Source organism: Podarcis erhardii, assembly GCF_964252035.2.
Source record: "Podarcis erhardii genome assembly, chromosome: 3".
NCBI classification, from domain to species: domain Eukaryota; kingdom Metazoa; phylum Chordata; class Lepidosauria; order Squamata; family Lacertidae; genus Podarcis; species Podarcis erhardii.
In genome coordinates, this window is record NC_138507.1 from 104,859,949 (window position 1) to 104,873,395 (window position 13,447).

General features: G+C 46.0%; 1 protein-coding gene and 1 long non-coding RNA gene across 2 annotated transcripts in view; both read left to right on the top strand.

Annotated features, from left to right (window-relative positions):
• Nucleotides 1-1,039: 1,039 nt before the first annotated feature.
• On the top strand, nt 1,040-3,536 carry LOC309338107. The gene is made up of 2 exons (XR_014154716.1): nt 1,040-1,536; nt 3,347-3,536. It is a non-coding gene; the product is annotated as an uncharacterized lncRNA (long non-coding RNA).
• Nucleotides 3,537-3,877: 341 nt separating this feature from the next.
• TTC7A (tetratricopeptide repeat domain 7A) overlaps nt 3,878-13,447 on the top strand; it is a 191,656-nt gene continuing 182,086 nt past the window's right edge. The window contains exons 1-2 of the mRNA XM_081854624.1: nt 3,878-4,062; nt 12,659-12,822. Of these exons, the coding sequence (XP_081710750.1) occupies nt 3,885-4,062; nt 12,659-12,822 (342 nt within the window). The 5' untranslated portion in view covers nt 3,878-3,884. The remainder of the gene's footprint in view (nt 4,063-12,658; nt 12,823-13,447) is intronic.

The window sequence follows — 13,447 nt, forward strand, 5'->3', positions numbered from 1 at the left end:
GGGGAACCATACTAGGGTGAAGGCGTCTTCTTCTATTTGTCCCTGTGTCAATTTCAGTTTACAGTGGTATCTCGGGTTAAGAACTTCATTCCGGAGGTCAGTTCTTAACCTGAAACTGTTCTTAACCTGAAGCACCACTTTAGCTAATGGGGCCTCCTGCTGCCGCCGCGCCGCCGGAGCACGAGTTCTGTTCTCATCCTGAAGCAAAGTTCTTAACCTGAAGCACTATTTCTGGGTTAGCAGAGTCTGTAACCTGAAGCGTCTGTAACCTGAGGTACCACTCTATTGTTTAGCTTTTCCAGTAAAGCTGTTTTCCATACTATTTGATATAATTGGTCCATATTTACTCATGACAGGTCTCTCCATTGCCTGGCCATGCTTCTGGCTGCTGAGAATAGGTGGGTTATGTGCTCTTTATAATGTGAGTAGGCATTATTATCTTGGAAGATGTTCAGTAGGGCCAGTTCTGGGGTGACTTCGAATACCTGCTTAGTTATTTTGCGTATTTCTTGTATGACTGATGTCCAGAAGAGTTGGGTTTGGGGACATTAATTTAATGTTACTTATCAAACTGCCTTGGTAGGACTTGTATCCTGACAGACAGCATATAAGTAATCGACAGAGGGCTGGAGATGTTGCTAGCATTGTATCATTAGAAGGAAGAATTGGGACAAATCAGTTTCATTACTCACAGTCTGCAACAGTGAATTATTTTTCGTGGGTTGTCTTCCCGGGAGAAACTCAAATGTCGTATTAAGAAGCCTAGAAAACTGAAATTCTGAATAAATTTTGAATTGTGCAAATGCATCTTATTTTGTAGAAACACACTCAATTTGCATACTGCATTCTGGAGTTGATATTTGTACCTTGATTCTTTTTAAAAAAAAAATTTGAAATTTGATTTCTCTTAGCAGTGACTGGTGCAAAAGAACTGTGCAGATAAGTAAATGTTAATAGCATAGTATCTATGGATCAGGGGTGCTACACAAATTTAATAATAATAATTTTAAAAATTGTGGAATGTGATGTCCTCACAGCAGCAGCAAAGGAGGGGTTTCCCTCAAAGGAAAGGATTAAATTACTGTACCCCTGCAGCATCCTGGTCATTATAATCCCCACTACTCAAGCTGATATGATTTATATTTTTTAAAAATCTGTACATTAAATGCAAAGTTGTGGTCTAAGTCATGCTATAGTTGGACACTCCTTTTTTGTGCTTGAGTCTTGCTTATGGGTTCCCCACAGGCATCTGGTTGGCCACTGCGAGAACACGATGCTGGACTAAATGGGCCAATGGTGTGATCCAACAAGGTCTTCTTAAGCTCAAAGTCTCTAAATGCTGAATAATATAGTTTTGCAGTTTTTAGAATATCCTGGATGTTCTTTATTTTGATTCCCCTTTGGTTTTGGTGTGGATTTTTTCACAGATGACCTCAGAAACATTCCTTTGATCCTCTTTTGCAGTCTTTATGCCTGGTACAAATGTGGTTAGTGCATTGGAAAATTTCTCAATTCAAAGTTTTCCACCACATTGCTGTCCCTGACAGAGTAAAAACGAGCAGTTCAAGAGCTGTGCAGATTTCCGGAACATGCATGGATAATGGCAATAGTAAGCAGTCTTTTATATTCATACTACTTAATAATTATAATTTATAATTTATACCCCACTCATCTGGTTGGGTTTCCTCAGCCACTCTGGGCGGCTCACAACAGAATATTAAAAACACGATAAAACATCAAACGTTAAAAACATCATACAGTAAAAACTTCCCTAAACAGGGCTGCCTTCAGATGTCTTCTAAAAGTCAGATGTTTCTTTCCTTGACATCTGATAGGAGGGTGTTCCACAGGAAGGGTGCCACTACTGGGAAGGCCCTCTGTCTGGTTCCCTGTAACTTCACTTCTAATAGGGAGGGAACCACCAGAAGCATAGCTGTCAACTTACAGATTTGAAAATAAGGGACCAGCAGCCAAAATAAGGGACCTACAGCTTCACCTGTTCCAGGCACTCCAGTCTTCCTGTCCTCCTGCAGTCTGGTCAAACTCATGCTGGTAGCTTAGAGAACACTGTCCAACCAACTTTGTAACCAGAGGTTCAACTGAATAGAATCTGAATCACATGCACCACAAGGCCTATGCAGCCTCAACTTAAGATGGCTCCCCGGCCTGTCTTTGCACTGCAAAGTTTGCAGCAGCACGTGCAACAAAATGGCGTCCAGCATTCAAAAACTTCCTCAGCTTGCATTAACTAGCCACACACAAGGCATGCAAGCTCCACCCCCCAGTCATTCTTAGACTTCTTATTGGGTGAGCAACACAGCCAAGCAACACAGTTGGAGCCTCCCTCCTCCCTGGCCGGCAGGGAGGGAGGGAGAGGAGCTACTTTCTTTGAAATTTAAGGGACATCATTTAAGGGACATTTAAGGGACATCCATCAATAAGGGACAGCAGCGGGACATGGTGCTGGAATAAGGGACTGTCCCTTCAAATAAGGGACACTTGACAGCTATGACCAGAAGGCCCTTGGAGCTGGACCTCAGTGTCCGGGCAGAACGATGGGGGTGGAGAAGCTCCTTTTATTATGTCTTCACATTATCTATATAACACAAACACTGGAAGTCCCAAAATGAAGGAGAAGGAATAGAGAGCTGTCCAGTCCACAGCAAAACAAAATAAAAATCTAAACAGAAAATTCAAACCCTTGCTGCAAAAGCAAACGAGGAGACAACATAGCTTCCTGGGACAGGGAAGGTTCTCATGCTGGGTGACACAACAAAAAAGGCCCTGCCCAAAAGGCAACAACAAATGCAAAAGCATCTCAGTGACAAGCACAAAAGAGAGTAATATCATCATGGGGCTTGTGTGGCAGGGGACAAACTGAAACCTGAAGGGGTGTGTGGCACATCAGGTGGAGTAATCGGTCAAGAAACAGGAAGTGAGAGTCCCTTGCAGCTTTTCCTGGGGACAAAGGAAGAGCCAGACTGTTCTGTACTTTAAGGTTGCAGCTTGATGGATGTGGAGTGAAGCAAACAGCAAAAACTCTTCCCAAGCAGAAAACAGTCTTCACACCTAACTTTTGGCCCTTTACTCTCTTTGCACAGGAGGAGGTTAAAATCCAAGCCTGAAACTTCAGGTCTAGCCTGGAACCCCCAGAACCTGGGTGAAAGTGGGGAGAGGAGAAAAGAAAATGCCCATTGCCCATTTAAGCAGAAATCCCTAACAGCCTCTTTTTGGGGGGACCGGCCAGTGCAGTGTAATGGTTAAGAGTGTTGGGACTATGACCTGGGAGACCAGGGTTCAAATCTCCGCTGGGCCACCAAGCTCACTGCCAGTCAGTGCCTCTCAGTCTAACCTACCTCACAGGGTAGATAATGAGGAGGGGTTCCTCGGTCGCTAGAACACGAGCCTCTTAATCGCAGGGTTGTGGGTTCGAGTCCCACATGGACTAGACTAGATGATCCTGGTGTTCCCTTCCAATTCTACAATTCTATGTGTTGAGTTCCTTTGAGAAAAGGCTGAGTTATAAACGCAAATAAGCCCTGAAAGACCCCTCTTGTTCCATTTCTGCCCCCCATTTTAACCCCTTCCCTTCTACAGCGCAACTTTACCAGCCTGTCACGCTGTGCGCGGGGCGCTTCCTCTTAGCTGCCACACATCTGGATCACCGGGGCGTTTAGGGGATCGTTTTTTGGGGGGGGGAGTTGGAAGGGGACCACATCTGTCCTTCGCCGCAACGCCGCTGGAGCCTCCCTTTCCACCAGGCGCCCGGGAGCGCGCGATCCTGCCCCTGCTGGGCGAGGGGAGGGGAACCCGGCTGTTCCCCAGGCGCACGCCCGGCTGCCCGGGACTTCCCTGTTGTACACGAGTCACCCACCCACGCTAAGATGGCTGCGAAAGGCTCGCATTTCCACCTGAAAATGGAAGAGGCGGTGGAGAGGTGCCGCGCCGATTGCCAGTGGGACACGCAGCTGGCCGTGGTGGAGCAGATGAGGACGCGGGCGGCCAGTCCCCGCCACAAGTGGGCCAAGGGGGGCGCAGCCGGCGCAGGAGCCCAGCCGTCCGGTAAGTCGCCGCCGGGGATCCCGGCGCAGCCAGCAGCTTCTCTTCCCCAGGAAATGGAAGCAGCCGCAGCAGCAGCAGCAGCAGCCGCGGCGCCCGCCCTCCTGTCTTCCCTTAGCAAGGAGTCGTCCTTCGGTCTCCCGGAGCAAAACCTTCCCCGACGGGAGAGTTGCACAATCTGTGCCCCGCTTCGTTAAGTTAGTTGCGCGCAGCCAGCTCCCATAGAAAGCCGCAGGGTTCAGCTCCCAAGTCATGTGAACTTTACGCACTGATTTCAGTCTAAGCGCAACTAACTTAGTCCGGATCCAACCACCCACCCATACTCTCTTTTGCAAGAGCAGCTAATTCATCCGCACCCCAAACAATGCTTGAGGGTGAGTTGGAAGGGGGTCCCAGGGTCATCTAGTCCAACCCCCTGCGATGCAGGAATCTCAGCCATAGCATCCGGTTCCAGATGGCCACATCCAACCTCAGCTTGAAAACCTCCAAGGAAGGAGAGTCCACAATCTCCAACAGCTCTTAACTGTCAGAAAGTTCTTCGTGATGTTTAAGCACCCGTTTTGTTGTTAATCACTTCGTTAACTTTATACTGAGCTGATAGATCGTAGAAAACCTCAATGCAGTGTACAAAAGAAAACATTAGGACAGGCTTCCTCACCCTCGGCCCTCCAGATGTTTTGAGACTACAATTCCCAGCATTCCTGACCACTGGTCCTGCTAGCTAGGGATCATGGGAGTTGTAGGCCAAAAACATCTGGCGAGCCGAGGTTGAGGAAGCCTGCGATAGGATTATTAGTAACAACTATTGAAACACTTTTTTAAAAATCCAGAAATAAAGTAAAAACACACCAGCGCTCTAAATACCTGGGTAGGTAGGCTTGTCTCAGCAAAAAATGTTTTTATCAGACACATCATGAGCTTTGCCTCATGAGAGCCAAGTGCTTTTTTAAATGCACAGTACAACCCCTGTGTTTCCCCAGAGGTGTAATTGGATCTGCACTCCACAGTTCCTTGTTCCCCAACACTCCTTTTGTGTCTTGTGTGTTGCTCTCAATGATTTTTCTCACACTTTACCTCCATTGGGAATAATCAGAGGATGCTGTTTTGCTCAAGAGGGCAGCCTCAAAGGAAATCAGCTATACAATGTGCAGGTTTACACAGAAGTAAGTCCCAGTGATGCAGAATGGGGCTTACTTTCTAGTAAAGCTGCTGTCCGGGACACAGTTACCTGGAAGTAAACCCATCAAACACAATGGGACTTGCATCTGAATGAGCATAGGTTACATTGCTCAGCTAATTTCTGAGGGTCAGCTATCCTAAAATAATAAACTGAACTAATTCTCTGACTTCCTCCGTGCCAATATGTCATGGACGTCGGTAAAACTCGTAAGTGAGCACCACAGTTTGAGAAGGATGTTGGCCAACTGGAATGGGTGTGGAGAAGGGTGACCAAGTTGATGAAAGGTCTGGAAACCTAGCTTTGTATGAGGAACAGTTGAGGGAGTTGGTTTAGCCTGGAGAACAGAAGACTGACAGGTGATATGGTACCCATTTTCAAGGGTTGGACTCGATGGCCCTTGTGGTCTCTTCCAACTCTATGATTCTATGATTCTAATTTCCAGAGTTGTTGTCACTTGGAAGATAGTCAAGCTTGTTCCCTCCTGCTCCAGAGGGTAGGACTCAAACCAACAAGTTCGAGTTACAAGAATGGAGATTCCGACTAAATAACTTTCTGATGGCAAGAGCTGTTCAACCTCGGAGGGTGGTGGACTCTCCTTCATTGGAGATTTTAAACAGAGGTTGGAAGGCCATCTTCTTGGGAACACTTTATCTGCAGTTTCTGCATTGCAGCGGGTTGGACTTGATGGCCCTTGGGGTCTTTCCCAACTCTGTCATTCCATGATTCTATGAAAGCTTCCATAGCTCCTCATTTACCTGCCATAGCAAAGAGGATCCCGCAGATGACATCAGTGAGCCTGCTGGGATACCCTCCCCTTGCGTGATTCTCCTCCATTGCACTATTGGTTTTAACTCCATTTAGCTGAGGATTCCTGGGACGGATGATGCTGTTGACTTTTCAAACCATTATTTATCAATCAATCAATCAATCAATCAATAATTTATTATTTATACCCCGGCCATCTGGCCGGGCTTCCCCGGCCACTCTGTGTGGCTTCCAACAAAACACTAGAATACAATAATGCATCAAACATTAAAAGCTTCCCTAAAGAGGCTGCCTTCAGATGTCTTCTAAAAGTCTGGTAGTTGTTGTTCTCTTTGACATCTGGTGGGAGGGCGTTCCACAGGGCGGGCGCCACTACCAAGAAGGCCCTCTGCCTGGTTCCCTGTAAAGGTTCGGCACTGTGAAATGTGCCTTCTCGGTAGTGGCACCAACACTGGATCACCCTCTCATCAAATGTCAAGGAGATGGGTAACTATATACAGTAACCAGTTTAGAAGACACCTGAAGGCAACCTTATATAGGGAAGCTTTTTAATGCTGTAAGTTTTATTATGTTTCATGTTAGAAGCTGCCCAGAGTGGCAACCCAGTCAGATGGGTGGGGTACAAATAAATAAATAAATAAATAAATAAATAAAAATAATAATAATAAACCTTTTCTCAGTAAGTCCAGTTCTCAGCCCTCTTTGGGATAAACCAGGCATAGGCAAACTCGGCCCTCCAGATGGTTTTGGCCTACAACTTCCATCATCCCTAGCTAACAGGACTAGTAGTCAGGGATGATGGGAGTTGTACAGTGGACGCTCAGGTTGCGAATGTGATCCGTGTGGGAGGCATGTTCGCAACCTGCAGCACCACGTCTGCGCACGCGCAGGTCACGATTCAGCACTTCTGCACATGCGCAAAGAGCAATTTAGTGTTTCTGCGCATGCACGAGCGCCAAAACCCGGAAGTAACCTGTTCTGGTGCTTCCAGGTTTCGGCGCACCTGTAACCTGAAAACGCGTAACCTGTAACCTGAAAACGCGTAACCTGTAACCTGAAAATGCATAACCTGTAACCTGAAAACACGTAACCTGAAGCGTCTGTAACCTGAGGAATGACTGTAGTCCCAAAACATCTGGAGGGCTGAGTTTGCCTATGTTTGGGATAAACCATGACTGTTTTTAAATGAGTTTTGATTATATCTGAAACCTCTGTGAATCTCCCAGTGCAGACCAGTGTAGCATCAGTAACAACGAATGGATGAATGAATGTTGTATTTTAAATTGTTGTACCTCACCCTGAGAACTTAGGGTGGAGAATGAGTAATAAAGTAAATGAATAATAAATAAAATAAAATAAAATAAAATAAAATAAAATAAAATAAAATAAAATAAAATAAAATAAAATAAAATAAAATAAAATAAAATAAAATAATAATAATAGTAGTAGTAGTAGTACTTGAAGCATTGCACTGGCTGCCACTGAGCCACCAGGCCCAGTTCAAGGGGTTAGTACTAGCATGTAAAGCCCTAAATGTCTTGGGACACAATTAGCTAAAAGATCTCCTTCCTTTGCCAGTATCAGCCATCTTGGACTCTACCATCCACAGGTGAAACCTTGTTGGTGGTACTGCCTAGTTGGTGTTGCCCCATGACAGGGTTTTTTTCAGTGGTCGCTCCCCATCTGTGGAATGCCTTCCATGTTGAAGTGTACCTCTCTCTCTTATAATTGACTTACAGGCAGAATCTGAAAACAGCTCTGATTACACAGTCTGAGAAATACTATTCTTGGCAACCCTGAAATCACTGGTTGAGCTACTGTTTCTAACTGCTACCAGATTTTATTTTTTTTCATGTGTTTGCCACCCGGGCTCCTTTGGGAGGTAGGGCGGGTTCTAACGTGAAATAATAATAATATTTCCGGAAGTGCAAGTGCCTCTTTAAAGGTTTAGGCCTTCCTCTTGTGTGCTGTAGGCTTTTCATCTCAGTGGGGTGGAAATTAGAGCAAGCGGGCGATGATTCATGTTCTTGCATCCTGTTTTAAGCCTTGTTGAGGTGGGAAAAGAAAATATTTTGTGGTCTCTTCTGTATCTCCAGGAAACATCGTAAGCACCATGTGTGTCTCGCTTGCATCTTGGACATAATAAACCTTAAAAGTGAAACTTTTTCGTTTCAAAAACATGGTGGGGGGGGGGGGAGAGAAAGAGGTTGAGTGAATTATTCGCCAGGTTCTTGCATTCCCTTTTCAGATCTCTGCCTCAGCTCAGGGCTGGAGAGCTGTTTTATTTCTCTGGAGGGGCTGCCCTGCCAAATTTTAAATTGGCCAGGCAGCCCCGCCCAAGAACATATGTGTTTATCCGTCAGAAGTATACTGGCACACATTTTTCTCTCATCCTCTACGGTTGGCAGCAGACCTCTGGGAAGTGTGTGTGAGAGAGGGAGCCCATCCTGGACTGAGTGAGGTCCTGCCGCTCAGCCACACTTTCCTCAGAGACCCTTAGCAGGCCTGTTGCCTGGCAATGCCAGGGATGGCCCAGAAACGAGGGCGAAAATGCTGCACGAATGTACTTCAGGGTGTGCTCATGTGCACAGAAGCGAGTGTGTTTGTGGGGAGGGTGGCCATAGTCCCCATCTATACCTGAAGGAGTGTCTCCACCCCCATCATCCAGCCCGGACACTGAGGTCCAGCTCCGAGGGCCTTCTGGCAGTTCCCCCACTGTGAGAAGCCAAGTTACAGGGAACCAAGCAGAGGGCCTTCTTGGTAGTGGCGCCTACCCTTGTGGAACACCCTCCCATCAGATGTCAAGGAAATAAACACCTGACTTTTAGAAGACATGTGAAGGCAGCCCTGTTTAGAGAAGATTTTAAGGTTGGACGTTTTATCGTGTTTTTAATATTCTGTTGGGAGCTGCCCAAAGTGGCTAGGGAACCCCAGGCAGATGGGTGGGGGTATAAATAATAAATTATTATTATTATTATTATTATTATTATTATTATTATTATTATTAATTATACTTTGGCTGCACCCAGCACTGACATGTGGCCCTTGGAGTGTTGGCAAACAGTCGCCCAAGTCGTCTTCCTTCCCCCCCACAACTGAAGTTGAGCAGTTATTTCAATGGGCACTGAGGACTCCCTTTGTTGTGTAAAAGAGGTCACTCTGAGCTTTTCAGGGAAGAGCGTTTCCTGTTTTTAAGATCCTCTTATTGTCCACTGTGACCACCCCTGTCCAACTCTCTGCAAATGGCCAGTAGCTTGTAAGCAGCCTTTATGCACTTATTCACTTTTCCGTTGCTACTTGTCTCCTTCCATTGCGAATGAGGTTTTCTGCTTAGCTAGGAAACTGCTGTTGAAATTTAGAGCGCTACCGTTTCAGTCGTTTTCAAGCTGTGTTCCACGGGATTCCTTGGAAGGTTACCAGAGGTCTCACAGTGAGAAAAAACAGCCATGGAGGACAAACTCCTGAAAACACTTTTTCTCAGAAAAGTCCATAGTCGTCTCTTGTACAAAATAAAAGGAGTCCTTAATGCCCATTGAAATGACTGTTCAATGCAGTTGCTAAAACAAAATGAAGATGACTTAGATCATAGAATTGCAGAGTTGCAAGGGACCCCAAGGGACATCTAGTCCAACCCCCTGCAATGCAGGAATCTCAGCTAAAGCATCCATGACAGACGGCCATCCAACCTCTGCTTGAAAACCTCCAATGAAGGAGAGTCCACAGAGACGATCAGGCAGGTTCCTGTCCACCTTTTCTATGATGTTCAGCCACAGGGAAGGGCATTGTGTGGCAGCCTTTGGCAACCTGGCACCCTTCCGGCGTTTTGAACCACACACTTGTGCTGGTTGGGGCTGATGGGAACTGTAGTCCAGAACATCTGGAAGGCACCGGGTTGGCGAGAACTTCTGTAGTTTATATGGGGAGACTGTGGCTAATTACAAGCTTCCTGGTTTAATTGCTTCAGCTGTGAAGAGAGGAGTAATGGGACCCAGCAAGACTTAACAGCATGAGAGCTGTTAGCCATGATCGGGCAATGCCCTAGACTACTGCAGTGCTCTGTACATGGGGCTGCCTTTGAAGATGGTTTGCTCATTAAAGCTTCTGTGTTCCTCTACACAGGAGCAGGAATGTGATGAAAAGTCATACCTCCTAGTATCTGTGCACACGGTGCAAGGCAAAAAGGTAAAAAGGTAAAGCACCTCTGGACAGTTAAGTCCAGTCAAAGGCCACTATAGGGTGTGCCGCTCATCTCGCTTTCAGGCCAAAGGAGCTGGCGTTGGTCCACAGACAGCTTTCTGGAACACCGTGATGGAAACCAGAGTGCACGGAAACGCCGTTTACCTTCCTGCCACAGCAGTACCTGTGTGTGTAGAAGCCAGGGCAACCTGGCACATCCCCAAACCCCCGCAGACGAGCATGGAGTTATGTACAGTCATACCTCATGTTATGTCCGCTTCATGTTACGTTCTTTCAGGATACGTCCCACGGTGACCCAGAAGTACCGGAAAGGGTTACTTCCGCGTTTCGCCGCTCGCGCATGCGCAGAAGCGCAAAATGACATAACACACATGCACAGAAGCGGTGAATTGCAACCCATGCGTGCACAGATGCGCCACTTTTCATGTTGCGAACGGGCCTCTGGAACGGATCCTGTTTGCAACCAGAGGTACCACTGTAGACCGAGGATAGCTAATATTAACTGATGAACCCGTGTGCTTAACAAAGCAATCTGTTAGGTACAGGCTGGGAATATGGATTTTAATTTAGGTTGAAACCGGAGCTGCCCTTTGTGAAAGGGGTCCAATGCTGAAACCGTCATGGTAGACCAGCCTTATCCAGCCTGGTGCCTCCCAGATGTTTTGGATGGACTACAACTCCCACCAGCATGTGCTAGGCAGGGTTAATAGGAATTGGAATCCAAAACATCTGGGTGCCACAGTTTAAGAAGGATATTGACAAGCTAGAATGTGCACAGGAGAAGGCGACCAGGATAGCAAAAGGGTCTGGAAACCAAGCTTTATGAGGAAGAGTTAAGGGAGTTAGGTATGTTTAGCATGGGAAAAAGTAGATTAAGAGGAGATATGATAGCCATCATTAAATATCTAAATGACTGCCGGATGGAAGAGGAGCTTTGTTTTCTCCTGGTAGAACCTGTACCAGTGGATTCAAGTTACAAGAAAGGAGATTCTGACTAAACTCCAGGAAGAAACTTTCTGACAGGAAGCTGTTTGGCAGTGAGAGGTGGTGGACTGTCCGTCCTTAGAGGTTTTTAAGCCGAGGTTGGATGGCCACCTGTCATGGATGCTTCAGCTGAGATTCCGGCCTTGTAGTGTATTTGACTAGCTGACCCTCAACTCTACAATTCTGTTGTTCTGTCTGGAGGGCAGCAGGTTGAGGGAGGCCGCTGTTGACCCATCGGTATGCACTTCAAACAACGGTGAAGAGTGAAGGCCTTTTCTGTGCGCATTGCATGCTCAAGTTCGGTTTAATTGCTTTGGGAGCTCGGCACACTTGCCTTTCGCTGGATGGTGTCTTGTTGCCATAACCCAGAGCCCCGCAGGTGCTCCACTGTGCGCGAAGCAGCTGTTCGAGTGCGCGCGCGTCCCCTTTTGTATGCTTTGCATTCCTTTCCGCTGAAACGAGTGCCTCTTGCAGGCTGGAGTGCTCGGCAAGAAATCACTTTGAATCTACTCAGGTAACGCCACTGGAGCAGAAGCACTTCTGTAAGAAAATGTATGCTCCCTCCCTCCAACTTATGTTTATACAAACAGAAACCTTCTTAATTTTGACTGTGGCTGGGCAGCTGGCTGGTTGCCCATGTAAGCTCAATGACTTATCGTGTCTCTAAAGCACGGATGGGAGAAACAGTGGCCCACCATATGTTGCTGGACTACAGCTCCCATCAGTCCTGACCATTGGGCATGCTGGCTGAGGCTGATGGGAGTTGAAGTCCAACAAAACACCTGGATGGCCACTGGTTCCCCTATCTCTGCTCTCATTTTAGAGCAATATATTATTTGGCTTGGTGGTGCTATTCTTGCTGGAAGTTAGACTAGACCCAGTCTTTATTGAACATTCCTTCTGATTTGTTTGTAAGAAATTCATCAGTATTCATCACGATTTGCTTGCCTGGTGGTTACACCTTTTTCCTACTAAGCATTCCTTCATCCCACACTTCTTAGTGCATTAGCCTGTCGTTTTCCTAATTGCAAAATGTTGATCCTATGCATGCTTATTTAGAAGTAAGTTCCTCAGTGTTCAAAGGTTTACTCCCTAGGATCGTTGCCTTAAGTCTGAAACCAACCTATACAATTTGGCATTGGCCAGCTTCCTAGGAGGGCGAGAAAATTATGCCCATTCCTTGCAGCTGAAATACGATGTATTTCCAGTACAGATTTTTCAGGGCTGAAAAATCTCTGTATTCCTTTTGAACACGTGCAAAATGGTCGTTGCCTGTGCCAAAAATGAGCAGAGAATCGTCTGAGCTTGTTGTTTTGTAGGCGACTAACTTTTGCTCTCAGTATTTTAACTTCCTTATGTAACAAAATGTTTATATAGCGGATAACTTCTGTGTTTATCTTTGTGGCCTGCTATAGATGAGAACATGACATTGAGTGTGTGACTTTCCTTTACTCTGTCTACTCTGTCCTGCAGATGACTATGGGAACCTTTTAGTTGCAGAGGCACTGCTGGAGCTGTGCTTGAACGAGAACCTTGCCAAAATCAAGGACGCCGTTCCATTAATGGAAAAATCTGAGCCCAAAATGAGCGACGCCAAAAAGTATTTGACGGGCATTCTAAACCGAGGGAAGTTGCCGGTAAGCGTCCTTGGCTGACATAAAACATGAGCATTTAATGTGCTGTTAATGATGCACAATTGCAAGGCTCAGATACGAAATGTTGGAACCAATCTGTCTCTCAGTCCTGCGTTTCATAAAAGACTCCAGTAAATAATTCCATTTCCTTTTGCTCCATTTAGGAGGGAAGAAAATCCTCCACTAGAATCTAATCCATGCTTCCTCAGCCTCAGCCCTCCAGATGTTTTGAGACTACAGTCCCCATCATCCCTGACCACTTGTCCTGCTAGCTAGGGATCATGGGAGTTGTAGGCCAAAAACATCTGGAGGGCTGAGGTTGAGGAAGCCTGATCTAATCCATTGTCCTTGCTGCAGGATTCTGTGATCTGCTTCACACATCACATTGTTATTTATTTATTGTTATTTATTGAATTTGTATATTGCCCTGTATCCGAAGATCACAGGGCAGTTTACAATGTAAAAACGCAAAAACATAACATAATAGCAAACAATAACAATAACCTACACAGACACACAGTTTGAAAGATCTTATATGAACATCTTCACATTCTAAAAGGGAACAAAATAGTGCAAATGAGGGGGTTTTCAGTGTTTGCCAAAATTTTGTTATGCTTTTGGGGGGAAA